Source organism: Microtus pennsylvanicus, chromosome 11 (genome assembly GCF_037038515.1).
Source record: "Microtus pennsylvanicus isolate mMicPen1 chromosome 11, mMicPen1.hap1, whole genome shotgun sequence".
Classification (NCBI taxonomy): Eukaryota; Metazoa; Chordata; class Mammalia; order Rodentia; family Cricetidae; genus Microtus; species Microtus pennsylvanicus.
Window position 1 is genome coordinate 88,161,359 of NC_134589.1, and position 27,725 is coordinate 88,189,083.

The 27,725-nt window shown below is 49.5% G+C and overlaps 1 protein-coding gene across 1 annotated transcript in view; it reads left to right on the forward strand.

The window, feature by feature from the left end:
• The window catches only part of Ergic1 (endoplasmic reticulum-golgi intermediate compartment 1), a 101,346-nt gene extending 78,553 nt beyond the window's left edge, over nt 1-22,793 (forward strand). The window contains exons 7-10 of the mRNA XM_075941376.1: nt 916-976; nt 3,810-3,910; nt 7,185-7,307; nt 20,910-22,793. Of these exons, the coding sequence (XP_075797491.1) occupies nt 916-976; nt 3,810-3,910; nt 7,185-7,307; nt 20,910-21,017 (393 nt within the window). The 3' untranslated portion in view covers nt 21,018-22,793. The remainder of the gene's footprint in view (nt 1-915; nt 977-3,809; nt 3,911-7,184; nt 7,308-20,909) is intronic.
• The last annotated feature ends 4,932 nt before the right edge of the window (nt 22,794-27,725 follow it).

The following is a 27,725-nucleotide window of genomic DNA, read 5'->3' on the forward strand; positions in this document are numbered from 1 at the left end:
GGCACAAAACCAAAGGACCCCAGCTACCCTCTGCTCTACAGGAATTAGAGCCAATCCGTGTCTTCTGTTCACTCAGAAACATCTGCCAGCCACCTACTGTGTGCCAAGTCTTGCACATGGTGGTCAGGCTGAAGGTGGTCCCTGCTGGTGTGACTCTTCCAGGCTGGAGGGCACACCACAACACCTCCATCCTTGAGGTCCCAAAGCAGCAGATGGACGTGCTGCTGCGGCTGCCCTACCCTGCCCTGACCATGTGCGGAGAGTGTACTTCTGCTGACTGTCAGCAAGCATCAGCCTCGTGGGGTCAGCCTGAGGGTCCTGTCACCTGCCTGCTGCTCCCCACTTCTCCAGCAGTCCCTGCCTGGGGACAATCTAATTACTGCCATGTGGGGATGTCTCTTCATAACTCTTGTATGTCACCTACAGCTGACACAGTGGGAGACCACAACTCTGCACCCCTAAACTGGTTCTTCTCAGGACCTTTCAGAGGGCTGGGAGGGTCATGGAAGGAGTGTGACACAAAATGACCCTTTATCTGGGTTTCCTCTGCAGATTCTTAGGGACATAGACTGAATTCACTTTGGCTCCATTGCCAGCTCAGATGTTTGGCAAGTTGGGGGGCTGCTCTAAGCCTTGCTTTGCTGGTCTGTAGAGAGGGCTAAGAGGTCTATTTTTAAGTGACAGTGAATGAGTTGACACCAAGGGGCCAGGACAGAATAGGTGTTTAAAGTGGCAAGCATGCTACTACCTACTATGTGGCCCGCACTGTGTCTTGCTCCCCAGACCTTTGTACGAGCCAGTCCCTACTACACCGTCCTTCGTGACCAGATGGCCCCTGGCCAGTCCCCACTGACAAGGCTAGGCTGGGAGGTGGCAGTCTTTAGGGACCATCTCTCAATCTCTGCTTCTCTGCAGGTCCAGAATGTTCATGGAGCTTTTAATGCTCTTGGTGGAGCAGACAGACTCACCTCCAACCGTAAGTATCCCAGCTTCGAGCAAATCTCTCCTCCAGGAGTCCTCTCTCACAGTGGGAACACAGTAGCCAGAGGGGCAGGAGGGTTAGTCAGGTGCTTGCTGCAAACCAAAGTCATATCCTCAAGCCATTCCTTTCTCACAGCTGCCCTGTCTTACTGGAGGGAAGAGGGTAGCCTGTCCCTAGGGAAGGCGGATCGAGGCCCTGGAATATCCCCAAGCTCTGACACCAGCTGCTGTCACTGTTGTTAATCACTGCTTTGCCATTGTCCTGAGTGGAGGTAATCACCTGGCTCCCATAGAGTGATGGCAGAACCAGAATCCACTCTAAGGAAACCAGCTCCATAGGGGGCCAATAGGGAAACAAGCTGGCTCCTCCCCTCCCATTCTCTTCCCCATCTCCTGACCAAACCCCTCCTATCAACCATTGGCTCCTTCCAGAGTTTTAGAGAGCGCTGTATCCCTACTCAGGGCCACAGAGTGCACACACATACACACATATGTGTCCACTTTTATACATGCCCATGTGTACGTGTGTGCATGCACATACACAGTAAGCTAAAAAAAGTAATGTCCCTTGGGTCACTTTGAAGAACCATATTAATGGGCTGGAGAGATGGCTCAACGGTTAAGAGCATTGCCTGCTCTTCCAAAGGTCCTGAGTTTAATTCCCAGCAACCACATGGTAGCCCACAACCATCTGTAATGAGGTCTGGTGCCCTCTTCTGTCTAACTGTATACATAATAAACAAATAAATAAATAAATATTTTTTTTAAAAGAGCCATATTAGTATTACTCCTAGTGTGTGGTAGGGACCTGCATCCTGGAATGTGGCAGCTGCTAGCCATGATGCCTCACGACCGTTTGGCAGTCAGACATCAGATGCACGTTGCTCAGGCACAGTACCAAGTTCTAGAGACCAGGAGGTGAATGGGTGAAGCAAACAGTCTCCATCGGCTTCCATTCTGTGTTGTTGACTTGGAAAGATGTTCATGATACCTGGTCCTTGAGGCGAAGCCCCAGTGTGATTTCATGACATCTGGCATGTTATACTTCAGTGGCAATGTGAACTGGTCATCTGTACACAGTACACATAAGGGCAGCTTTCATTTGTGTGTGTGTGTGTGTGTGTGTGTGTGTGTGTGTGTGTGTGTGACTGCCTTTGTCTTGTACAAATAACAAAAAATATTTCAGTTGTGTTTTTTGCTAAGGCATTCATTCCTTCAGGCTTTATTTCTGGGCAATGAAAATTCGAGACATGTACTTCAAGGTGGTCTTTGGCCTCCTGGTTTAATTATAGATACTGAGCCCATCACATGGGCGTCTCTGAGGGTGAGAACCAGGGTCTGCCTTTGACACCAGGTTCCCTAGCTCACAACCCTGAGAGCCATCACAGGCATGAAAAAGAGCTTAAAGGCTAGGGAACTTTTCTCCAAGTTTTCTGGGGTATCAGCTTGATTCCAGGAGTGCTGCCCTTTCCTGGAGAGATGTCAGGGTCAGGAGGAGGCAGGGAGTGAGCTTGTCAGGTCTGGAAGGTTCTCCATGCCCACCACCCTTACATGTGAATCTGAAGATAGGACTGACTTGTGGGGGGTGGGACCAGCATTAGGATTCAGAAGACTCAGTTTCCATGTGATTTTAGCTCCGTGGTTCCCAGCCCAACGTTCTAGAAGGAGTGAGAAGGACAGACATTGGGCCTCTGTTGGCGTCCCAAGGTCTGCAGGGCTCAGTCCTTGCCCGGGAAGGCTGTGGCAGCTCTTGTTCCGGTTACGTCATGCCCGGGGAGGCAGCTCTGGTGTCAGTTACCTCATGCTTATCAGCAGCTGATTGATCATTCTCCATTCATGCCTTTGTCCAGTCATCCTTCTGTCCATTCATTCATTCAGCAAGATTTACCGCTGTCCACTCAGTACCAGGCTCTGTTCAGGTTTTGGGGGCAGGGATAACAGGCTCAGGTCTGTCCTCAGCATCTCCCCATCCAGGCTGGAGGAGAGGAGAGAGCTGGGTAAAAGTGTCTATCCTCAGCATCTCCCCATCCAGGCTGGAGGAGAGGAGAGAGCTGGGTAAGAGGGTCTATCCTCAGCATCTCCCCAATCCAGGCTGGGGGAGAGAAGAGAGTTGGGTGAAGGGTTATGTTGAAGTATTGCAGGGCTGGATGGTCAGATGTTTATTGATAAAGAAAAGAGAAACTGATCAGATTTTTTTTTTTTTATTTTCGCAATGCTGGGACTGCAACCAATGCCATGTGTACTGAGCACATCCCCCATCCTCAGGGATTGATCAGTTCTTACATAGTTCTTTCTGGAGGATTCTTTTTGTTTTTCTTTCTGAAACCCAGAGCCTGATTTATTTTCAGAACAAAAGCATGCAGACAGTGCCCATAATGGAATGGGGTCTTTCTTGAACCCCACCTTTCCCCCTGGAGAGTTTCGTGGGGGTTGGGAGTGGTAAGGAGTGCTGTCCTGCTGGTCTCTCTCTAGTCTAGGTAAAGGGATATTTGTAGCTGCTCCATTTCCTGGAGCTTTTTCTAGATAATTCTGTGGGGTCACCCATTAAAGACAATATGTCCTGTGGTCCCATGCTGATTCACGATTTGGCTCTGGAGATAATGCCTTCTCAGCATTCTTCTTTAATGGTTGCCCCATTTCTGAATATTATGTTATGTAATGCAGATGCAAAGATCCCAGCAAATGGAATTAAATGCTCAGGCCGTGGCATTCCAGAGAAGAGGGTAGAGCTCTCTGCAATGCCAGCAGGACTTAAGCTTGGAATGGCATGCGGGGCCACCTGCCTGGCAGTGCCCAGCCCGTCTCATCTTGTTTTGTACTCCCTGCAGCCCTGGCCTCCCATGACTACATCTTGAAGATTGTGCCCACAGTATACGAGGACAAGAGTGGCAAGCAACGTTACTCCTACCAGTACACAGTGGCCAACAAGGTTAGTGGGCTGTAAATGGACTGAGCATTGCAATTGCGCCCTCTGCTGGCTGAGAGAAGAGGCAATGCCCCCGTGCATTCTGCTGAAAGGAGTATGGTGGGGTTGGGGGATAGGTAGTCCTACCAGGCTCGTTCTCTAGTCTAGGTAAAGATGAAATACTCAGTCCTTGCCATTGTGGTGGCCTCAATGTCCAGGGGAGAAGCTCTAACAAGGAGATAAGAAGTGATATGTTTGAAACAACAGGCAGAGGACTGTCCCTCCATGTCCCAGGTCTGGCATCTTCTGGTCCTGGTTTTTTCAGGTGCCTGTTGATCAGCACATGGCAGATGCTCTGGCTCAGCCAGGGAACCATATCAAGGTGGCTGTGGCTGTTCTAGGACCCTAGCACTACAAGAGACAGATCTTATGGGAAGCAGAGGGACATCAAAGTCAAGGAAATGAGATGACCCTGCAGTTAGTGGGTTGTGCCTCTCCAGAAACAGCACTGCCAATGTAACTTAAGCACTTGGAGTAGGGGGAAATCCCTGCCCCAGCCCACTGGGGTGGGTTTCCTGTTTGCCACCAGGACTCTCCTGTTTCCGCTGTTGCAGGGCTACCCAAACCCTAAGTAAATGACGGGTGTTTAGCTCAATTGACTATAATCATGATTGGGGTGAGCACTATCATGTATCAAGTACTTAGGAACTAGACACCCCCCCCCCCAGCTTCCTGCCTCCACCACCAATTTCTTTGTGTGTGTTTTCTCTCTTCTTCTTCTTCTTCTTCTTCTTCTTCTTCTTCTTCTTCTTCTTCTTCTTCTTCTTCTTCTTCTTCTTCTTCTTCTTCCTCCTCCTCCTCCTCCTCCTCCTTCTCCTCCTCCTCTTCTTCTTCTCTCTCTCTCTCTCTCTCTCTCTCTCTCTCTCTCTCTCTCTCTCTCTCTGTCTCTGTCTCTGTCTCTTTCTTTCTTTCCAAGACAGGGCTTCTCTGTGTAGCCCTGGCTGTCCTGGAACTCAAACTCAAGTCAGTAGACCAGGCTGGCTTTGAACTCATAGAGATCTGCCTGCCTCTATTTCCCGAGTGCTTGGATTAAAGTTGTGCCACTACCGCCTTGTTTCCATCACTATTTTCAGTCACCGTGCCTGATAATGGGAGCTGTTGTCCCCATTTTACAGATTTGGTCACCAAGCAACTGAGAGGTCGTCACAGAGCTGTATAGCTGCCACGTTGAGATTAGGACGATGTTCTCTGGGGCTCCAGAGCACCCTGACTGCTCACCCACTCCATCAGTCCAGTCTGTCCGTCTGTCACGGGGCTCTCCAGGCTCACCCTCAGCTCTGGTTTGCTCTGATCCATAGCTCTCTCTGGGGAGGCTTTTTTCTTCCGTTCATTATGTCACAGATGGCGTCCAGCCTACTCTCTTCCCTGGCGATGTAACCAAGCCCAAAGACTAGGTAATAATATAAAGAATAGAAGTAGATTTATCTCATGGAACTGGAGAAGAAGAAGTCAAAGCTATTGTCCCCAGCCTGTGCTGAGCCTTTTTGCTGTATCATCACACAGTCGTGGGCAGGGCACGGAGAGACACAAGCACACTAGCTTGGGAGCAAGCATCTTCCTCTTCTCACAGAAGCATTAATGGTGCCATTAGCACCCTACCCCCGTGGCCTCCTCTAACTCAATCACCTTCCAAAGGCCTCACCTCCAGTTCTTACCAATGTATACCTGTGGGTTGAACTACCATGCTTAGCCACTGAACTAAAAAAAAAAAAAGGCTGATGTAAACTCAGATGTGGAAGAGCAGTGCCTAGTGTGCACAAGGCTCTGGGTTTAACCCCCAGCATGGCAACAAACAAATCGTAGGGCTCTGAGGAGATGGGGCATGTTTAAATCGTTATACTCACTGTAATCCCCCAGTGCTGCCACATCTGAGCAGGGAGCATGGGCGGCGGGGCTCTGGATCGCACTGCCCCGTCCCAGCCCAGTCATTTCTGTTTACTTGTTTATAATATGTCCCCGGTAGTTACTTCACGAGATCACTGTCAGATGAAGCAGTATTTTCAGAACTCTGCCTGCAAAGGCGACTTGGGTCACTGGTGCCAACTACTGCTATTTTTCATTCCGTTTCTCACCCCTCAGCTCTGGGCTGCGACCCAGACAGTCACCCTGCTCTCTCAGCTCGCCCCTGGGAAGGCAGAGTTTTCTCTGCCCCGAGCTGCTGCCCTCAAGGCATTTGGCAAGGGGCCGATGGCTGGAACAGCTCGCTCAGCATTCTCCGTGGCTTTGGCCCCAGCCTGTCCTATGAATGGAAGTGGCTGTGCAGTGGGAAGTTAGGACTCAGTGGGGTCCATGGGATCATCAGCCCAGCTGCTCCAAACCAGCTCAGGGGACACAAGTGGGGCTTGGGGTAACCATCATCCAATCTCCATTTGTTATAAACAAGTGGTGTGCTCAGAACTCATGCCCTGAAGGGCCCAGACAAGAGATCCTGTGGGTCATCGACTAGGTCCCCAGGGCAGCGATGGGAAAAACCAAGCCCTTCAGGAGGGGTGAGACTGGTCCAAGATAACCTGTCACTTTCGCTCTGTGGTGGCCATTTAGTCATTGCTCTGTGTTTTCTTAGACGCCATGGCGGGCTGGCCACTTCACTTTCCAGTTCTCTGTGCTGGCCCTGCTTTGTGGCCAAGCTCAAGCCAACATGGCCTTTGTCCTCATCACACTCACGCATCAGGCAGGATGTCTTCTGAGCCATCAGGTGTGACTTAGAATGTCCCCTCAGTGAGCCTTCCAGATTCACCTCAGGAGAACTGACAGTTCACTTATGGCCCCCTGAGCACTTGAGTCCCTCTTCACGTATGCGCATGCATACACACACACACACACACACACACACGAACACGGTTGGAAGTTAGTGGTACAGTGACGTCTGTCTTCTCAAGCCTGGCAGCCTTGATGCCGCTAGGGGAAGGGCTTCATTACCCCAGGAATCCCAGAACAGCAGAGGTGCTCAACAGACTAGATTTTATGTGACCACGTAACCCAAGGAGAAGATGCTCAAACTGGGCATTCCCCAGTCTTACCCTTCAGATGTGCGCTCAGTTCTGGTGCCATTTCTAGGTTAACTTGGTCCATTTCCTACAGCTGAAGGGATCCAGAATGCCCCACTGTGCTGCCTGTCCTGAGGCCTTAGGAGAAGGAATGAGAGGAAGCCTGGACTCCCTCCTGCAGTCCCCACCCCACCCACCTGAGGCTGGCTCTGCTCGTAATTCTCCCATCACCCTCCTCTTCTCTCCTATAGGAGTATGTTGCCTACAGCCACACAGGCCGCATTATCCCCGCCATCTGGTTCCGCTATGACCTCAGCCCCATCACGGTCAAGTACACAGAAAGGAGGCAACCGCTCTACAGGTTCATCACCACGGTATGTCACTCAGGGGCTGGGGGCCAGCCGTGCACCTGCTGTGGGCTCCCTGGTCTGGGCAGCCCACACCTATTCTTGCTGGAACCAGACAGGGCCTGCTTGGCCCCAGTTGAACTCAGGTGGCTTTGACTACCGGACTGGTGAAAGTGTCCCCGGAAGCATGCTGGAACTACTGGCATTTCCCCTGGCTGATCTGTGCTGGGGCTCTGAGTGGGTGGGGTGTGTTTAAACCATTATACTCACTGTAACCCCGCAGTGCTGCCACGTCTGAGCAGGAAGCATGGGGGAGTTGCTCTGGACCGCACTGCCCGGTCCCAGCCCAGTCACCATTCCTGTTTACTTGTTTATAATATGTCCCCGGTAGTTACTTCAGGTGAAGCAGTATTTTCAGAACACTCAGCCTGAGGTTTCCTAAGGGAAATCTCTACTGGCTCCAGGGTCTTGGTGATTTTCTCTTTTTGGTGTTGTTTCATGGAAATTATTTTCAGCATTTGTTTTTTTGTTGGGTTTTGCTTTATTTTATTGGGTTTGCAGTCCTGGCTGTCCTGAAGCAAACTCTATAGACCAGGTTGGCCTCAAACTCACAGGGATCCGCCTGCCTCTGCCTCTGTCTTGAGTGCTGGGACTAAAGGTGTGTGCCACCATTAAAGGCATGCCTCCATGGCGTGCCTTTAACTTCTCTTCACGTCTTCTTTCACAGTAGGGCCATCCTAGCTCCAGCGTGTCCTTTCTTCCTACTTACTTGTCTTCTTTTGTTTTTCTTTCTCTCCACCTTCTCTTCTGCTCTGGACAACATTAGATATCAGTTTAGTTTTACACTGATTGTTTCTGTCATGTGAACAGTTTCCTGCATCCAACTCACCACCCTCGTACAGAGCAGGCAGGTCACAGTACCAGCTCCACCCAAGAAACTCCAGAGGTCTGGGGTAAGCCAGGGTCAGCAGAGGTGACAGATAGGACTGCTCTCTCTACCTGTCAGATTTGGCCACTGAGGCCTAAAGATGGATGTCATATTGGAAGGCCTTGTGTGGGGTGAGTTAGGGTCTTACTGTGCCGCCCATGCTGGCCTAGAACTTGTAGGAATCCTCCTGGGCTCAGGAAACCTCCACATGAGCTTCCGAGTGCCACTTGGCCCAATTTCATACTTTGAATGATAGTTTGAGATCTGGGGTGTGAATTCTGGCTGGTTCATTTCCTGCTGTTGCGGGCTGGTTCTGTGTTAGCCAGGACCTACAGAACAGACGGGATCTATGCAGCTGACTGAGTGGTGTATCGCATCAGGCCTGGCTGTGTCCAGTGACACACTTGGTGAGGAGTGTCTGTCTCCATCTTTTTCAGTCTTTTTGTCTCGCTCTGTCCTGCCTGGCTTTGTTCGCAGACTGAATTTACCAATAGAAGCTCTCTGTTTCTCAGTAATTCCACGCCAAACCCTAGAAAGGACAGTACTCTCCTTGTCTCAGCTGAGGTCCCATGATGTTTTTTTGATCTTCTGACTTAGAGAAAGGAATTCTCTGCTTGCCCTGGGCTAGGTCTCTTGCCCTCTCTGGAATCAAAGATTGTGAGGGATGGCGTTCATCAAGACGAAAATCAAGGCTAGTTGCTGGGAGAGGGATGAGTGGGTGCTGCAAGGCACGTATGTACGTGGTCAGGGAGGTGTCTGTGACAAGGCCGTTGCTTCTAACTGGTGACATAAGAATAATGATCTTTGTTCTTGCTACCTCCCGGGCCTCTGAGGCTCAGAGAGCATCGTGGAAGGGGAAACTCTACAGGTGGATACAACATGTGTCATAAGCCTGGGGCTTGGATAAGCCTCAGAACAGCCTTTTGCCATCCTCTGAGCACATAGGAAGCCAAAGCTTCTGTTGAACAAATAGCACCTACATAGAGCTGAAACACCACACGCAGACTGGAAAGGGCTTGCCACCCATGTGCGGAGGAACGGTATCAGCCTCTGTATAGAAAGACCTCCATGCCAGCAAGTGGCCAAAGGAGCCAGGCAAGGGTTAAGAACCGCTCTTTCCTGAGCAGACCGGCAAATCCTGCTCCTTTCACTTGGACTTGAAAAAAAAAAGATGAGACTTAAATGTTAAGACCCATTCAATCCTACCTACCCGGTGATAGTCAAAGCCTGCCACTCGCCACAAAGATGGAGAAGAGATAAAACTAGGGACCCACACATAGGAGGAGATTTATAAAACTTTTCAACTCCACATCAAGGGATTTGCGAACAAATGCCTTTACCCAAGATTCCCCCAGGCGAGCACATGCTAAGTGCATGTGGATGTTGGCCTGTCCCAGTCTGTTCCCACTGCAACCCGCGAATAAGCCCGACACTTAGATAGGAGCAGATGTCCTCCATGCTTCCAGGCAGGTGTGGCCTGCTCCTCAGAGGCCCTGGGGGCTGTACTGCCTCTGACACACCGCACTGCTAGGCTGAGAAGGCCCCTCCATAGGCCCCAACCCCCAGTTCCCATTTGTTCCTGGGAAGCAGCTGAACCTCTGAGCATCAAAAATCCCTTGGCAAGTGGCTGAAAGATGAAGTGGCTTTGGTTACTTGCTACGGTTTGCTAGAATTAGTCGTGCCAGGCCTGAGGGAGCCTGGCCCTCCAGGAGCTTCCCGGTGGTGTGGAACAAACACTGCTGTGTCACGAGAACCTTGCTCCTGGGTTCCACAGTGGCAGAGAGGGGGCCCTCGTACCTGTTCAGCAAGGCCCGGACATGAAGGAGAGAAGGCTGCCTTGGGAAGGACCTTGTGTGTGCAGAGACACCAGTCCAGCAGTCTTTTGAAGGCCAATCCAGCTCTCTCCTTGGGATGGACTCCCTGCTAGGTCAAGATGAACCACTGACATTCTAAGAACTGGAGGTTCCACAAGGCCACAGGAATGGCCTTCTTCACCCAGTGTGACCCCTCCCTTTATTCTTCTCCCTTTGGCCCCCAGTTTGTCTCTGTTGGGCCCACCTCTCTGGAAGTAAGACACTCCCCCACCCCCGCTTGCTAACCACACGGCTCCAGGCTCCATGGAACCTCGTGACATTAGCTTGGTTTGTTTTCCGAAGGCCCAAGGCTACCATCTTGGTTGCTGTGGCAACTGTAGGGTCAGCTCATGAGCCAGCTGGCTCCCGGCAGATGGCATCACTATGGAGCTTCAAAGCCCTTTGTCACAGGGCAGCAGATGCGAGGGTGAGGCTAGACCTCAGACGCGCTGCACAAAGACCCCTGGAGCCTGCAGAGGGTGGGTGGGGCTGGGGCCGAGTGGAGGCACCTGCCACAGGCTGCTCATCCTCTCCTTTTAAAGTCAAACACTTGTGTGTGAAGCTCCACGCTCCAAGTGGATGTCCTCTGGAAATAGCTCCTCAGAGGGGGCCGTTGAAGAAGGGCTTAGGCTGGGATGTTGTCATGTGACGGCTTCAGAGGCGAGCAGCTGTAGCTGGGCTGGAGCGAGGGGCAGAGCTACCAAATGAAGCTTTTTCACATACCTGGTACCTGGCTGATTGTGGGCTCCCCTCAGGGTCAGGTCCTCAGGGAACATGCCCAGTAGTATCCAGTACCAGGCTGCCCAAGGCTCCTCTCTCTGGGTCCTCACAATACCGCATCAAACCTACCCCTCTTGCTCTAGCAGCGCAGTCTTCTGCCAGAAGCATAAGCATTGCATTTGGCTGTGAGCATGTGCCTGGATCTCCCTCTACCCCTCCATATCTGCTCCCTGCGGTTTGCTGAAGCCCATCTTTTGAGATTTAAGGGGGCTGTGGTAACAGATTGAATAACATGAGGTATCAGATCTGTTTCTATGTATGGTTTATTTTGAGAGCGGGAATACCCAGAAGCCATTAAGTGCTAGATTGGGTTTAGCATGACCAGAGACTGGTGGTATGCTCCCATTGAACATGATCATGCAGCCCTTTCAACTGAAAAGATACTTAGGGGCCTCGGGATGAGGGCGTTTGGCTGGAGTAAGTCGTGTGTGTGTGTGTGTGTGTGTGTGTGTGTGTGTGTGTCCCGCCAAATGTTCTTTCCGTTGTCCTCCCCCACACTTTCCTTACCAGGAAAATAACGCTCCATGATTTAGATTGCACTCCACAGTTGTCAGGGCCAGCTATAGCCTCCAGGTGTCATGACTCATATACCATGGTGGCCCAGCGTCCAGCACAGTGCCTCGCCTGGACTCGGGTGTCCACAGGTGTGTAAAGGACAGCTGCTGCAAGAAGTGATGGCAGCTGCCTTTACTCAGCATCTACTCCAGGCAATTTGGTAATTACCCCCTTACCCCTTCCAGGAACCTCAGTAGAGATTCTCCTGTTTCTGTTTTAGATAGGAATTCAGCGAAGGCTTGGAGAGGTAAGGAAACGCCTCCAGGATCATACAGCCAGTGAATGGCGAAGCTGGGACTCGACCCCCATGCCTTGTCCCCTTTGTAACATCTCCCCACCAAACAAGGGCTCTCATGAGTGCTCCAACAACAGAGGCCCCAGAAGTCATGAAGTCCTTGGTCTAGGACGCTAGCGTTGTTTGACGGTCACTTTTACCTTGGCACTGAGACTCCACAGTAGAAAATAAACTGGCATTACCACCATGTAAGCACACACACAGCCATAAAAAGTGTCTACCTGAGCCTGCTAACTGGCTAACAGTTTCCAAGTTCCCCTACCCGGACCTGTGTTTGATTTCCAGCTGCCTTTTGTAGCGAGATGTGAGGAAGTTGATTGGAGACAACCTTCAGACCTACAGGAACGGGGGCATGACTCAGGATAGAGCCACATGCTTAGCGTGCTGGAAGCCGGGTGTTTGATCCCTAACACTGTGGTTTGGGGGGAAGGGGGAGGCGTTATTTGGTTGGTTGATTTTTGTATGAGGCTTTAGCTTAGTTGGAAAAGTGTTTTGTCTGCAAGCATGAAGACCTGTATTCCATCCTAGGATCCATGTGTCAAAGCTGGGGCATAGCACTGTGCGCTTGTAATCCCGTAGCTGGTACAAACATCCGGCTCCTCCGGGCTCACTGGGCAGCCAGCTTAGCATGCTCGGCAAGTTCCAGACCAGGGAGAGACCCTGTCTCCAAAACCAAGGTGAATGGCACCTGGAGTTGACCTCTGGCATTTATAGACATGGATATCACATGCACGTGCACACACACACACACACACAGTTTTACACTCCTCTAAGGTAATGTGGGTTAAGAAAGGGCCACTTTGCCACTTGGGCAGGGGGCAGCCTTCACAGCCCCCTGTGGATGTCCTGCCCTCCTCTGCCTGCTTCTCTCTCCTGAACCAAGAACGACAGGTTTGTGCCCACCTTGCTCCCCTCTGCCACCACCACTGCGATATGCAGGCTAGAACGAAGCCCAGAGTCTGTGATTCAGGGCTGAGGGCTGGTGTGTACAGAAGCCTTGGGATCCAGTCCATCTGGGGCAACTGATCTGTGTACGAGGGCAGGTGGAGGGGATGAGGCCGGATGAGGTGGAACTTCTAGTACAGTACTAGTGTCTCTAAGGTGGGTGAAAGGGATAGAGGAGGAAAGACACTGGGCACCATGGTCCAAGGAGGTTTAGTCCCAATGATGCATAGTTTCTCACTTCCCAACCTCTGCAAGCAGGGCTTTCGAACGTCCTGATTTCGGGATATTTGCTGTGCAGATCTCTGTAGGAGAACTGAGAAAGCAAGAGGGGTGGGGCCGAGGTAGGCCGATAGGAGAAACACCTGCAGCCTCCCACACCTGAATTGGTGATGCTTCCTTTCTTGGTTGTGTGAGCTTGGACAAGCCTTCTCTTCTGCGGCAAAATTACAAGAACTGAATGAGAAGACAGAAGAGAACAGGGTCCCAGGGCAGGATATAGGTGCTCAACCAAGGAGGAGCTCTGGTGTAGGGCAGAAATGAGAGTTTTCAGCTTTCCCTCAGCCTTTAGGGCCTGAGGGTAAGGGGTCCAGAAGATGTGACAGGCTAAGTGGAGGTCACCATCCCTCCCTTCCTCCCATCCCAAGCCCTCCAGAGCCCAATCACCAGCTTCCGTTCCTGATGCTCCCCCCACCCCTCCAGGCCCTCGCCTCTGCGACTTGGGTGTTCTCATCTGCGGCTCCAGCCTGTCTGCCTCCGGCAGCATATGATGAGACTTTGTTCATTATTTATTTCCTCTGACTGTGCCTTTTCCACAAGCTTTGAAACCGCATGGCCTGGATGAGGGAGGATGAGCAGTTCCTGGCATTCGTGGTCACGGAGGCCTCCTAGCCACCCCAGGCGTAGGTGAGAGAAACTGAGGCCCGGAGAATTAAACTGACCTTCCTGGCCAAAGTCACAGAGCTGGCTTCCATCCAGGAATTTCTGCCCCAGCACTTCCTTTCTTTCCCTCTGAAGAGTGGCAGGGATGCAGGCTTTGTCACAGAAAGCCACTAAGCAGTAAACATAGGCCCAGGAGGGGCAGGAAGATGTTGGTCTCTGGTGGAACAAGAATTCAGCTGTCTAGCCCAGGCCTTCCCTAGCATAAGGAACTAAAAGCCAGAGTTAAGACATAAATACATCTTTTAAAGTTACACTAGGGTATGAACTCCAGGACAGGACACTTACTTGGCATGCTCAAGGCCCAAGTGCTGCTAAGAAGAAAACAATGAACTAGGTTTGACGAAATGATAGCTCAGTGTGTAAAGGCACCTGCCATGGGCTAATGACCTGAGTTTGCTTTCATGTGGTGGACAGAACTGACTCCTGCAAGTTGTCTTTGGACCTCCGTGTGGGCACCATGGCCCTGTGTTTATAAGTAGATGTAATTTAAAAATTAATTGCAAAATGAAATGATCAAGTAAGCTGGCTTCATTCTGGTCTCCAGAGAAGCTTGGGAAACTATAGGGTCTGGGAAGGAAGGGGCTGGGTCAGAGAAGAGGATGCCATTATTGCTTCTCTTGGGCACACTGGGGCCTAGGTGAGTCAGCTGTCCTGCTCTTGTTCCTGGGACTAGGGCTGCTGACCAGGGTAGGGAGGCAGGCACTAGCCATAATGTCCCTTCCTGGGTCAGCGGCTCTCCTCCCTGACCACCCCTCTGCAGGGAGGCCCCCTTGCCCCAGTTGTTCCTCTGTCCTGAGGCCTGGGGGAGACAAGGGCCAAGGTCAGCGGCATCGGGGTGTGTGTGCATGCCTCACAGATGGTCATTCTATGATACACTAGTCTTAAGAAATGGTCTTCCTGTTTTTAAAAGCATAGAAACTGAGGCGTAGACACTAGGAGCCTGGTTCTAGACTCCAAGACCAGGGTGTCCTCAGGCTGAGTACCTCATGGCCCCAGGCTGCACCGCCCAGGCTTAGAAATTAAAGGAGCCGCATGGGATGGGTGAGGTTGTTGCCTGACCCAGATTCACAAGCCTTCACCTTCACCCCACCTTTGCACCAGCTCCCAGAAACCTGCTAAGAGCAGAACGGGGAGCCTGCCGTTCCTTTGCTCATTCTCAAACCCATTCAGCTGCTCCTTGTTCATTCTTGGCGTTCCCTTGCTGTCCACTTATTTAGCAAATGTGTTTTGAGCACCTGCTCTTTACCAATGACTCCTGCCTTCCCTCCCTTGGCCATGAAGACAAGAGAGCAGATGGTAGGGTTGACACAGGCCAGACACCAGGGGCTCCCTGACTAGGGAAGTGAAAGGGACCTGACCTAAGGAGCCTGGCTCAGAGGGAGGCTCTTCCTCATGAATACTCCCAGACACGCCCCTAAGCCATGCCCTCCTGGGCAGCCACCTCTGGTAAGGCTCAGGCTGACTACTGAACCCCGTGGCCAGCATGGGTCTTGGGCAGTTAGTTGCCAAGTCTTTAGGGAATCTTGCCGTCCTGTTCTTCCATGATTGACTTGTCTTCCTGAAAGCACCAGGAAGAGAAGGAATTGAGACGGAAAACCTCTAATAATAATTGGGGTGCTGGAGAGATGGCTCAGTGGTTAAGAGCACTTGCTGCTCTTCCAGAGGACCAGGGTTCAATTCCTAGCGCCCACAAGGCAGCTCACAACTGTCTGTAACTCCAGTCTGATACCTTCATACAGACATACATGCGGACAAAACACCAGTGCACATAAAACAAAAACAAATAAAAAATAACTGGGCAGTGTTGGCGCACACCTTTAATCCCAGCACTTGGGAGGCAGAGGCATGTGGATCTCTGTGAGTTTGAGGCCAGCCTGGTCGACAAAGCGAGTTCCAAGACTGGCTCCAAAGCTACACAGAGAAACCCTGTCTCGAAAAACCAAATAATAATATTAGCTGGGCAGTAGTGGTGCATGCCTTTAATCCCAGCACTTGGGAGGCAGAGACAGGCGATCTCTGTGAGTTCGAGGCCAGCCTGGTCGACACGAGCTATTTCCAGGACAGGCTCCAAAGCTATAGAGAAACCCTGTCTCGAAAAACAAAAATAAATAATAAATATGATAACTAATTGGTAGTATTTCACTTATTTTTTTCTGATTAAAATGAGTCTCAAGTATAGAGATTACATATTTAGCAGCAAGGTTGGGTACTAAGAGATGAGGCTAGGTGTGGTTTACTGAACACGCACTGAACTCCACATTCTCTCCAGAATGGCTGGCAGTAAGGTGGGGCTGCTTTTCTGATTTTATAGATGGAGAAACCGAGACCCGGGAAGACACTTACATGGCAGCCCCTGCTCAAGCCCCAGAGGATGGGTTCTGTAGATTCCCCAGTCCTCACCCCATGCCTGCCTGCCCTGGTCACATGCAGTGAGGAGGCACATGCCCCCCTCCGCACCTCTGCACCCCCAGAAAGATGGCCAGCAACAGGCTGGGAGCTTAGTGTCTGCGGTGCCTTCTGCTTTGTCTACACAGTTATTCCGCTACATTGATCTTGGCCCCGCCCTGCAGGTCCTTGTGACACTGAGTGTCCAGTGCCACGCCCTCTGTTCAGGTCATTCTTAACATCCCTCCTGCATCACCTCTAGCTGCATCTCACAACTGGTCCATTTATTGTTCCCCATATTGCTCAAGACGTATCAGTGCTGAGACCTATGCTCCTGCCACCCTCTTGTGGAACTCACCTTTAAGGGCCGGCACACCCTCCCACAGCTGGTGGCTTCATTTCCCATGTAAAAACTCTGACCTTTTCAGGACAAGGGATGACCATAATTCCCCAGTGAGTCCCAGTATCACCCTGGTGCTGGTGGCTGCCATGTCCCTTTGTATGTCAACTCCAGGACCTCCGTGTTTTACTCCTCCTAGTTGTCTCCGTACCCCTAGTCCACCTCATTCAAGTGGGTACTGAGGATGGTGGTGGGCTGCTACGGTGTCCTGTGGCTTTTCCTAGTCAGCCACAGTGTGGAAATACTGAAAGGCATAGATTTTTAAATAATATTACTAAATATAGCATTCTTATTTTATCATCATCATTAGTCTTTTATTGTGCCTAATTTGTAAGCTAAAAAATTAGTAGGTACTGTTTGTTTGGTTTTTTTTTTTTAAGTGTGCATTAAGTATTAAGTTTGAAACTATCTGGTTCCAGCCACCTCTGGGATCTTATGATATATCCCCTGAGGATGAGGGACCACTGAAATGAAAACAAGGGTGGACCATTGGAATCTCCTCAGCCCCGAGGAAGCCCCCAAAACGTATCAGAATTCCTTTCTTTCCTTCAGCAGACGTAATGTACAGGTGGGCTGAGTGACGTCAGTAGATCCACATGAAGCTCCCTGCAGCCCCCTTAGCCTTCAGGCTGACAGTGACTGGACTGGTACTGTGATTGGGCCTGTTGCTTAGCTTGCGTGCTCCCTCATTTTCCCCAGAGGATGCTTCTTCTGGGGGGGGGGGGGCATGCTCCGTGCATATTGTCACCTCCCTCTACCCCTGGGCCAGCCCAGTGCAAAGAGACCTCATCCGGGTGCCAGGTGTGTGTGAGTCATAGGAATTCAGGCTCCACGGTATGTGTGGATGAAGGCAGATGGAGGGGCTATTTTTTCTCTTTTTGCTCCATTGCACTTAAGTCACATTTTCCTACCCTCCGCTCCAAGCTCTAAAAGCATTTTGTGGTATAAAATCTGCCATCATCTGATCCACTCTACCGAAATAAACCAGGTCCCCTGTCGTCATCTTCCCTGAAAAGTGCCCCTGCGTCATGCGCTGACTGGTGGGGCGAGGCCTGGCCTGTTTAGAACACTTCATCATAATCCTCAGCGAGGGGCCCCATCCTCTCCGCTCCCTGGGGGGCTGCTCGGGTTTCTCGGGCTGTTATTGCTGGAATGGCAGCTGCTCTACTTAGAAGCATCCACACAGACCTGCTCTGTCTTAGACCTTGCACGCCTCTGCTTAGCTCATCGCAGGAAAGCACCACATGAAAGAGAAATGGCAGTGTGGCGTGCCCTCCTCTCACCTCCGCTGTCTCCTGGCTTCCCACCCCTCAGCACCAAATCATCCCTGAGTGCACCACCGCCACCCAGAGTCCTGTGGCAGTTACATGTCAGGAGATGTCTGTTCACAGATGCGACTCCAGAGCAGTGCAATAAGTGTAAGAATAGGAATCGACATTTAAAAAAAAAAGTGTATGTACCTTTAATCCCAGCACTTGGGAGGCAGAAGCAGGCTGATCTCTGTGAGTCTGAAGCCAGCTTGGTCTACATACTGAGTTTCAGGACAGCCAGGGCTATGCAGAAAAACTATGTCTCAAAAAGTATATGTAATTAAATAAATTTAATATATACATATATGTGTGTGTATATTTAAAGCATAAGTTAGGTTAAGTTGCAAGTTTTGACAACTTTTTAGTACAGATGCTCTTCCATGTATGTTGGAGTTGACTTCCATGTTCCCATCATAAGTTGAAAATAGCAAAATCAAAAATATACTTGGGGGCTGGGCATGGTGGCTCATGCCTTTAATCTCAACACTTGGGAAATAGAAACTGGGGAATTTCTGTGAGTTTGAGGCCAACCTAGAGGGCTATGTAGAGAGATCTTGTCTTTAATTTGTTTGTGTGTGTGTGTGTGTGTGTGTGTGTGTGTGTATTTATGGGCTTCAGAGATGACCAGCTAGGTAAAGTGATTGTCTTGCAAATGAGAGGCATTGCGTTTGAATTCCTGGAACCCATGCAAAGCTGGGCTCAGTTCACACATCTGTAATCCCGGTGCTCCTGTATTGAAATGGGAAGCAGAGCCAGGAGAACCTCTGGAAGCTCTTGGGCCCAGATTCTATGTCAAACAAGAGAACCGACGCCCAAGGTTGTCCTCTGACCTTCGCATGAGTTGGGTGGAACATGTGCCCACACTCACACACATGAATGCACACATACATATTATACATACATGGAAAGATCTTTAAAAATACAGATTTAATGCAGTTCACCTACCCAGAACCATGGCTTAGCCCACTTACATTAGTCTATTAGGGTTCTCTAGAGGAACAAAACTAATAAAATGAATATATATGTAAATTCTAACAAATATGACATCTATATCTAATATATCTATTAAAATGGCCTACAGTCTGTGGTCCAGCTAGGGCAGTGGTTCTCAACCTGTGGGTCACAGCCCCTTTGGGGATTACATATCAGAAGATATTCTGTATATTATATATTTACATTACTAAACATAACAGTAGCAAAACTACAGATATGAAGTAGCAACAAAATAATTTTATGGTTGGCGGTCACCACAACGCAAGGAAAGGGTTGCAGCATTAGGAAGCTTGAGAACCAGTGAGCTAGGCCAACCGTGGCTGCTACTACAGAAAGTCCAAGGGTCCAGCAGTTGTTCAGTCCACGAGGCTGGATGTCTTAGCTGGTCTTCAGTAGATGCCAGAATCCTAGAGAGACAGTTGTCAATGCCAGTGAACGAATGGACTTGCCAGCAAGAGTGGGAGCAAGCAGGCAAAGAGAGCATTTCCTTCTTCCTTGTCCTTTGTTTAGACTTCCAGCAGAAGGTGTGGCCTAGGTTAAAGGTGATCTTCCCACCTCAAAAGGTCCAGATCAAAATCGAGTCTTCTCACTCTAAATGATTTAATTAAGAAAACAAAATCCCTCAGAGGTATACCCAGCTGGTTGGGCTTTTAAATTAATTCCAGATGCAGTCAAATTGACAACCACGAGTAGCCATCACACCTATAGCGGATCAAAGTCACCTGACAAGAGGTGAGAAAAGGTGGTTGTGGACATGCCTTTGCACCCCAGTGACATTGGCCAACCCTAAATCCATCCAAATCTGAGGAGGACCCTGCAGGTGTCACATAGGGAAGCGAACCCACAAAGAAATGAGGACAAAAACCCAGTGCAGACTGACTTCATCAACTGGGGAATATGATGCCAGGCGGTTTATTGTCACCATATTTAAAACAATGCAGTTGGGAGGAAGATTCTCAGGCAACAATTATTTCCATTCCCGGTGCAACAGCCTAGGGATGGAGAGTCTGGGAAAAAGCATTCTGGGGGATTTGGGTGAGGTCTGCAGCCACTGATAGCAAAAAGATCACCAGATCATTACCAATATCCACTTGCAGCCTTGCAGGAGGAAAGCAGGTTTTACCTCCTCCATTGAGAAGAGGACTCTGAGCGTTTCACATCTCTGGTTCCCTGGTATTCTGTGGGCACAAGAACTTTTGCACCACAACTCAAATCTAAGGTTGTACACTATCCATTTAACTGGGAGCATTTCTTGCTGAAGAAGCAGGAGGCTGTCAAGAGCAAAGACTCAGTCCTGTGGTGGTGGCACAGGCCTCTAATCCCAGCATTTGGTAGGCAGAGACAGGAGAATCAGAAGTTCAAGGTCATCCTTGGCTATATGAGTTCAAAGTTGGCCTGGGCTACATGAGTCCCTGTCTCAAAACAAAAATAAGTAAATAAATAAATAGCACAAGCTCTAACATTTTGAACCCCAGTTCAGCCATTTACTGTGGCGTCAGCCAAATGATTCCAGACCTCTGAGCTTTGGCAGCAATTCTGGCACCCGTCAGTGCTCGGGACACCCTGCTATGATGAAGAACTGTCTGGACTCAAATGTCAGGAAAGCCATAGAAGCCTCTTTGGTGGTCCTTTCTGTGGCTGTGCTCTTGCTGTTTGGAGTCTGTTTGCTCACTTCCTGTCTGCAGGAGGAATGCCAGCTCCAGAAAGTAGGAGTGTTTCCGGTCCTAAGCTTACCGGCCACTGTGCCTATTCAGTCACGGGCAGACAGTGTGGATCTGTGAAACCCAGACTGCAGTCCCAGGTGACCTGCATATTATATGACCTTGGGTCAGAATTATCAACATTTCTGCCCCGCCATCATTTACCTGAAAATAGGAGTCTAAGTAGTTGAGAAACCTAGAGTAGGTTAACACTACGGTCCAGACAGACCTGAGTTCAAATCACAGCTGCTTATTTGGTGAGTTTTGGGAAGTGACCCAGCCAAGGCTCGCTTTCCTTATCGGTGAAATGGGTTAATAAGCCCCTTTCTCATTCAGAGAGTTCATCTGGGAACTACAGGAGCTGGCACGGTGACAGTGTTTTCTTTGAGCCCTGAACACCGCTGGTGACAAGATGGCAAATAAAATGGGTATCAAGGGCACTGTCTCTTCATGAGTGAGCTCACCCTCTCGTGGTGCAGGGGCGGGGCAGTCTGATGCCTCTTCGGCACCGATCTCTGACACACTTCCCTTTCTCCCCTCTCACAGATCTGTGCCATCATTGGTGGGACCTTCACTGTCGCTGGCATTCTGGACTCCTGCATCTTCACAGCCTCAGAAGCATGGAAGAAGATCCAGCTAGGCAAAATTCACTGACATCCTGCCCAGCCCAGTGACTGAGGACCAGGGGACCCCGCTAGCCTGTCTCCAGAGCCCTATCTCCTTCTGCCTTTTTGGCCCAGTGTGTGTGGGAGGAGGGGGGGGGTGGTACTGGGTGGCACAAGGTTCCACAGCTACCTCTTTCCCCGTATTTTAGATAAATTAACACTGCCTGGAGTCGTGGTGTTCCTTTCCCTACAGAGCCCCAAGACCAGAGTGAGGCATGGGGAGGTACCCAAGGATGCTGGTGACCCCTCGTGGGAAGGCTGTGGTCTTTTTCTCTGGTAGGGAATAGCCCTGAGTCCCCACAAAGCAGCTCCCAGCCAGGCTTTGACAATCTTTAAGCCCCCACCATTTGGACACACAGCTCGGTTTCTCCCCTAGCAGCCAACCTGAGCTCTCAGCCTTGGGACCAGGCTGCCCAAAGGTACAGCTGCCTGGCACTTTCAACGTGGAATGGTACTTGGTAGGCAAGCCTCAAGATACGGCACTGTAGCTGTAACTTGCTTCTGCCCCATTGCTTCGTGCCCAACCTAGAGCCCAGGTCTTCTCCCGTGCTCCATCCCTGCCTCGTTCTAGGAAGCAGGTGCCCAGTTGTGTGGCAGAATGGTGGAGACTCAGATTTGCCCACCAGTCCTGAGGCAGCTTACAGGTGCCCCTTCCTCTCTTTGCTCTTCTGAATCCCCCACCAATGTGCCTCAGCCGCTGTGCTATGTGGCAATAGCGTTTCTTGGTGAAGGGGCTGGTTCCCACTGAGAAGTTCCCCCGACATCCACTGTTACATTCTGCAGTGCCAAGGGTTAGGGCCATGTGACTGGGAGGTTATCCTTGGAGGAACACATAACGCACAGTCTGTGCACTTCTGTCCAATCCAGAAGCCCCCTTCCCAGAAAACCACCCCAAGCTTGCCATGACATCCACCTTTGCTCCCAAAGCCTTAGCTGGAGGAATGAAGCAGACCGGCTTCTACTCTTTGCACCTCTACCTTGTAGGCTCCCGAGGATGCCCAGCATTTGGGACCCACTTGCCAGTGAGATCCCCAATTAGCTGAGCACACACCAACTCATTCCCAGTTCCAGGGGGGCTCTAGTGTCACCCCTGAGGTGGATCCCTTCCCTGTTACCGCCCCCCCATCCTTCCCTTTTTGTCCTAAAGGGAGGGGCAGTGGTCCAGGCATGAATTCCATGCTGAGAATTTTAGCTATGCTCTCTTGTCCAGAGAGAGAACCGCATGCCTGGGCTTCATTTTTATGAGACTGCTTGCATACTTTTGTAATGAAGGGGAGTCTCCAGTAGGAGGTTTTTTTTTTATTTTTGTTTTGTTTTTCTTAAGTAATCTCTTATGGGTAGCTGGATTCTCTGCTCTTTGTGATTTTTTTGCCTCTGAATTCCAATTAGCAAAGCTTCCCTTTTTGTGTAAGTTGAATGTTGTGTATGTCAACTGCCCTGATTTATTTCTGGTATCTGGCCACTTGGATGGATTTCTTTTCTTTTTTTAAACATTCTGTTCCCCAGTTACAGAAACCAGTCCCCTTTGGTGCGTAAATCTGTCACCTGTGGAGGGTGGGGTAGGGTGGGACAGGGTGGGAAATACGTGGCATGCATATGAGTTGAAATTCCACATTTGTGAGGGCACAGGGATGTCGGTTTCCCGTGGAAGAGGCGCCTCTGGATTGTTATTCTTGTAAAGGTATTCTCAAAGGGACATATGTTTCGATTCTTTCCCACTCACTGGGTTCAAATAGATTATTAAAAAGCTGCTTTTTAGAAATAATTGCTGTGACTCTGGTTTGGTTGTGACTGGGTGGCCAAGAGGCCAGGGTGGGACTGGGAGTGAAATCTAATTCTACAGGACCGAGGTTGAAAATGCTAGAGATAGGCAGTGGTGGTGCACACCTTTAATCCCAGACCATGGGAGGCAGAGGCAGGTGGATCTCTGTGAGTTCTTGGCCAGCCTGGTCTACAGAGCGAGTTCCAGGATAGCCAGGGCTACACAGAAAAACCCTGTCTCGAAAAGCAAAAGTAAAAAGAAGAAGGAAATGCTGGATCAGGGATCATCCTGGGAAGAGGGAATTCTGATGTCACTGAAGGCCACAGGTCGTGCAGACCGGCTGTCCACTCACCCATAAGGACCCTAGTTTTGCTAATGTGTCTACTAAAAATGAGTCATTTTCTGTTTTTCCTTAAGCACTGGCGTTACCAGCAATTTTGGGAGACCCACCTGGGGGGCCATGTGTCTGGAAAGCAGAGCATTGAGTGGACTGTCTCTCTCCATGGACTCCTGATTACAGGGTTAATAGATTGACAGATGCGTGTGAAGTTGATGTGTAACGCTGAAGAATAAGTTGCTTTTTTTATGCTTTCTCCTTTTTGATGATCTCCAACCAAATGTGTGTGCGGGATGCAGATCGCACCCAGAGAGAGCTGAATCATAGGCTTGCGTCCCTGGGCGTAAAGGCGCCCAGGAGGCTGTGGTGTGGGCGCATCTCAAGGGGGAAATTCAAGTGCTTGAGAAATGGATGCTGCATCACAGAGGAAGCCTGAGAGGAAGCAAATGTAGCAGGGAGGCACGAGATAAGAAGGGGCAGTTAGGTTTTATTCCTTCGCATCACAGTAAGGTTTATCTCCTTTTTTAAAAAATTATTTTATTACTTAAAAAAATACCAATCCAAATTCCCACTCCCTCCCCACCTCCCAAGTTTTTTTTTTTTCATTTTGTTTTGTTTGCTTTGTTTTTGCTAGAAGCAATGACAGGCCATTAGAGTTTCTAATCGCTTTTTAAGAAAAACCTTTATGGGTGGGAGGATGGCTCAGCAGGTAAAGGAGCGTCCTGCCAAACCCAGTGACCGACATGATGGAAGGAGAATTAGCTCCCTCATGTGTCACGGAACATCATGCATGAATGAAGACACACACACAAGTAAATATAATTTAAGAAAATATTTTAAGAGCCATCAAGGTGGCTCGGTGAGTACCTGGTGACCTGAGTCCAATCCCAGAAACTGTGTAAAGGTGGAAGGAGAGAGCGGTCTTCACAAAGGGTGTCCTCTGGCCTCCAAATGCACGCCATGGCGCATGACCCCCCCACACAGTATGCCCCCCACATACACAATAATAAATGAAATTTACATCATTTTAAAACTGCTGTTGGAACTGAGGGTAGAGCTCAGTATTCGAGGCCCCAGACTTACTCCCCCAGCACCAAAACAACAGTCAAAGAAACCTGGTGTGTGCTTCTAGAAGGTTCACTATCTGAGGACAGATACGGGAATGTGCAAATGTGAAAAGGGACATATGTAAAAGAACATTCTCTGAAGACCCCTTTCCTTCCCACAGCTGTTTCCTGCCAGTTCTTGGCTGATGAGGTCATGCATTTTATTCTAACCCATCATTGGGAGGTTTGGGCATTCTCAGCATGCCAGGAAGAGGCAGGCATAATTGCATCCTGGTCACACAGCTAGCAGGGGGTACAGCTGGAATTCCAACTCAGACCTGCTTGAGTGCAGGGTTCTGAAAAAACACAGGGTTCTGCCTCAGCCCCAAGATCATCAGAGCTACATCAAAAGGAAAAACTGGAAGTGGGGGGAGGAGGGTCAGAACAAGAGAACCTTTTTGTGTGTGTGTGCTTTCTTTTGTCTTTTCCCCCTAGTGGTTCTCGTGGGCTGTGGTGGCGCGTGCCTTTAATCCCAGCACTCAGGAGGCAGAGACAGGTGGATCTCTGAGTTCGAAGCCAGCCTGGTCTACAAGAGCTAGTTCCAGGACAGGCTCCAAAGCCACAGAGAAACCCTGTCTGGAAAAAAAAAACAAAAACAAAATGAAACAAACAAACAAAACAAAACAAAAATGGTTCTTGACTTTCCTAAAGCTGCAACCCTGTAATACAGTTCCTCATATTGTAGTGACCTCCAGCCATGAAACTATTTTCATTGCTACTTTTTAACTGTAATTTTGATACTGCTATGAATCGTAAATGCTTTTGAGAGAGAAATGCCAAAGGGGCCATGACTCACAGGTTGAGAATCGCTGCTTTAGATGAACCTGTGAGGGATGGAGAGTATAGGAGTTAAAATGCTCTCCACATCTCCCCCCACACTCTGCGCACGTGGTTTCGTGTAGGGGCCAAATAAATCAATGAGTGTGTGAACTCTTGAGGAAGTGTGTAGGGACTGACTTGGCTGGGCAGCAGGGGAGCCCATGAGTGAATGAGTGAACTAACTTCCACAGTGACTCCTATGAAGACAACCTCTGACCCTTCCTGGGCACAGCCATGCTGGCGCCTGCCCGTGTCTCCAATGAAAGTGACTGGCAGACGCTGGACATGGTGGCACACACCTTTAATCACAAACTTGTTTGAGTTCACTGATGACCCTTTCCGCAAACCCTTGCAACCTAGACACACTGGCAGTGGATGGCAGTGAAGTCACTGCGGTCTCTATGGCTTTAACTGCGGTTTCATACATTGCCCAAATATAGGCTTCCTCCAAAAATCTCCAATCCTGGTTGTAGGGGCCTCTGAAATAAAGTCCGAAACAGAACTGCACTAGTCAGAACTCCAGTAATACCAGCGTTGGACTTCCCTATTACCAACTCTAATAAGCTAGGAATGCACACAGGAAGGATCAGGTGAAGGTGGTGTTTCGACATTGGGCACGACATCCTTTCTGCATTTAGTGCCTCCATCTGTTAAGTGAACATTACAGCCTCCTAGCCAGCAGGAACAAAGTAGGTGTTCAGCAGATGGACCGTGAGTGGATGAATGGGAGGGCTAGAGATGCTGAATGAATAATACTTCCCACAGAATAAGCACTTCGGGCTTTTAACATGAAAACAGCGGGAGCTGGAAGCCTTTTTCCTCCATCCTCGCCGCTACAGTGCTCAGGGAGGATCCTTCACAAGACAGGTGCCTTCTTCACGGCATATGGCATCGCCAGGACCAAGACTTCACGCCCAGAGGATGTGCAGCGTGTCTTAATCGGACGAGCCTGCAGGTGGCGCCCGCGCTACCAGCAATCTTCCTACAGGCAAAGCAAAGCTCCTTCGTTAGGTCGGGGTGGGACCCAGTCTGGGACTTGAAGGTGGGCGGGGCGGCCGCAGACTCTCAGGATGGTGAGCTGGATCTTTCCCAAAGCTCTCGCAAGCAGTTAAAAAAAAAAAAAAAAAGTAAAGAGAGCACACTTCACACTCTCGCCAGTGTGGGGCATCGCACGTTTCCATTCACACAGAAAGCTAACCGTTTCCATCACTGAGATTAATTCTAGGGCTCTGTATTAGAGCGCTAGTCCCAGCAAAAAACGCCTAATGTGAAGACTGCAACAAATGCAAAGTCTGTCTTTTGGATTACCCTGCGTGAGCCCCACACACCTGTTCTTTTTAGGAAGACTGATACCTGGTTTGTGCCAGGGACTGTTCTGAACACTCTAGGAAAGTCATTTAATTCTCACGACAACCTACTAAGAGCATTCCCATTGTACAGATCAGGAAATCAAGACTATAAAGCAGACAGTTCCTAGATCCAGCAAGAAGGACACAGTTGGAACCAGGTATGACTTTATGATCCAAGGGCTAAACAAACAACCAGAGGGGTGTGTATATATAAAAAAAAAAACAAAACCAAACATTGAGAGAATGCTTTTTTAAAAGTTTAGATTTGAGGAACAGGGAAATGTAAGTCAGTGGTAGAGTGTGTGTTTAATGCATTGAGTTACTGGATTCAGCCCCCAGCACGAATAAATTTTATTTTAATTTAAATTATTCCAGATATATCTCTGACCTTCCACCATGTGGCGATTTTTGTGTATTTCTTTTGTTTTGTTTTTGCTTTTTGAGACAGTTTCTCTGTGTAGCCCTGGCTGACCTGGGACTCCCTTTGTAGATCTGTGTGACCTCGAATTTGACTTCTGCTTGCCTCTGTCTCCTGAGTATTGGGATTAAAGATGTTCACCACCACTGCCTGGCCCACCATGCGATTTTTTAAATTTTTAAAATTTATTTATATTTTTTATGTATGAGTGCTCTATGTGGACACCTGCAGGTCAGAAGAGAGCATCAGATCCTATTATAGATCGTTGTGAACCACCATGTGGTTCAAATTGAGTTGCTAGGAATTGAACTCAGGACCTCTAGAAGAGCAGCCAGTGCTCTTAACCGCTGAGCCACCTCTCCAGCCTCCACCATGTGTTTTTATAGAATTGTATGTAGTAGGGCCCAAAATTTTCCATTTTGAGTTTAGTAATTCTGAAGAAGCCAGTCATATGACTTTTGAATGGTATGTCATGGTGTTCAAGGAATTTGGACAATGTACAATCAGTCTGCCACAAGGGCAAATTTCACACAAATTGAACCCAGAGACAGGTGGAAAATGTTTAGATAAAAAAATACTTGTTTCTCTATATGAACATGTGCAGATTTTCTTTTCATTTCCTAAGCAATACAGTATACGAATTCATACAGCCTCTACATTGTACTAGATGCTTTATCTAGACATCGTTAAGTATGCAGGACATGCACCGGTTATATTCATATGCAAGCATTGCAATGAAATGGACTTGAATACCCAAGGATGGAGGTTCTGTAACCAGGAGGCTGGGAACAACTGTGCAGTACCTGCCCATGTGACTTCTCCAGACCACTCTGTTGAGGGCAATGGCGGTGGGGTGGGGGTGGGGGGGTGAAGTGTTTGAGAATGGTGAGAAGATAAAGGGACAGC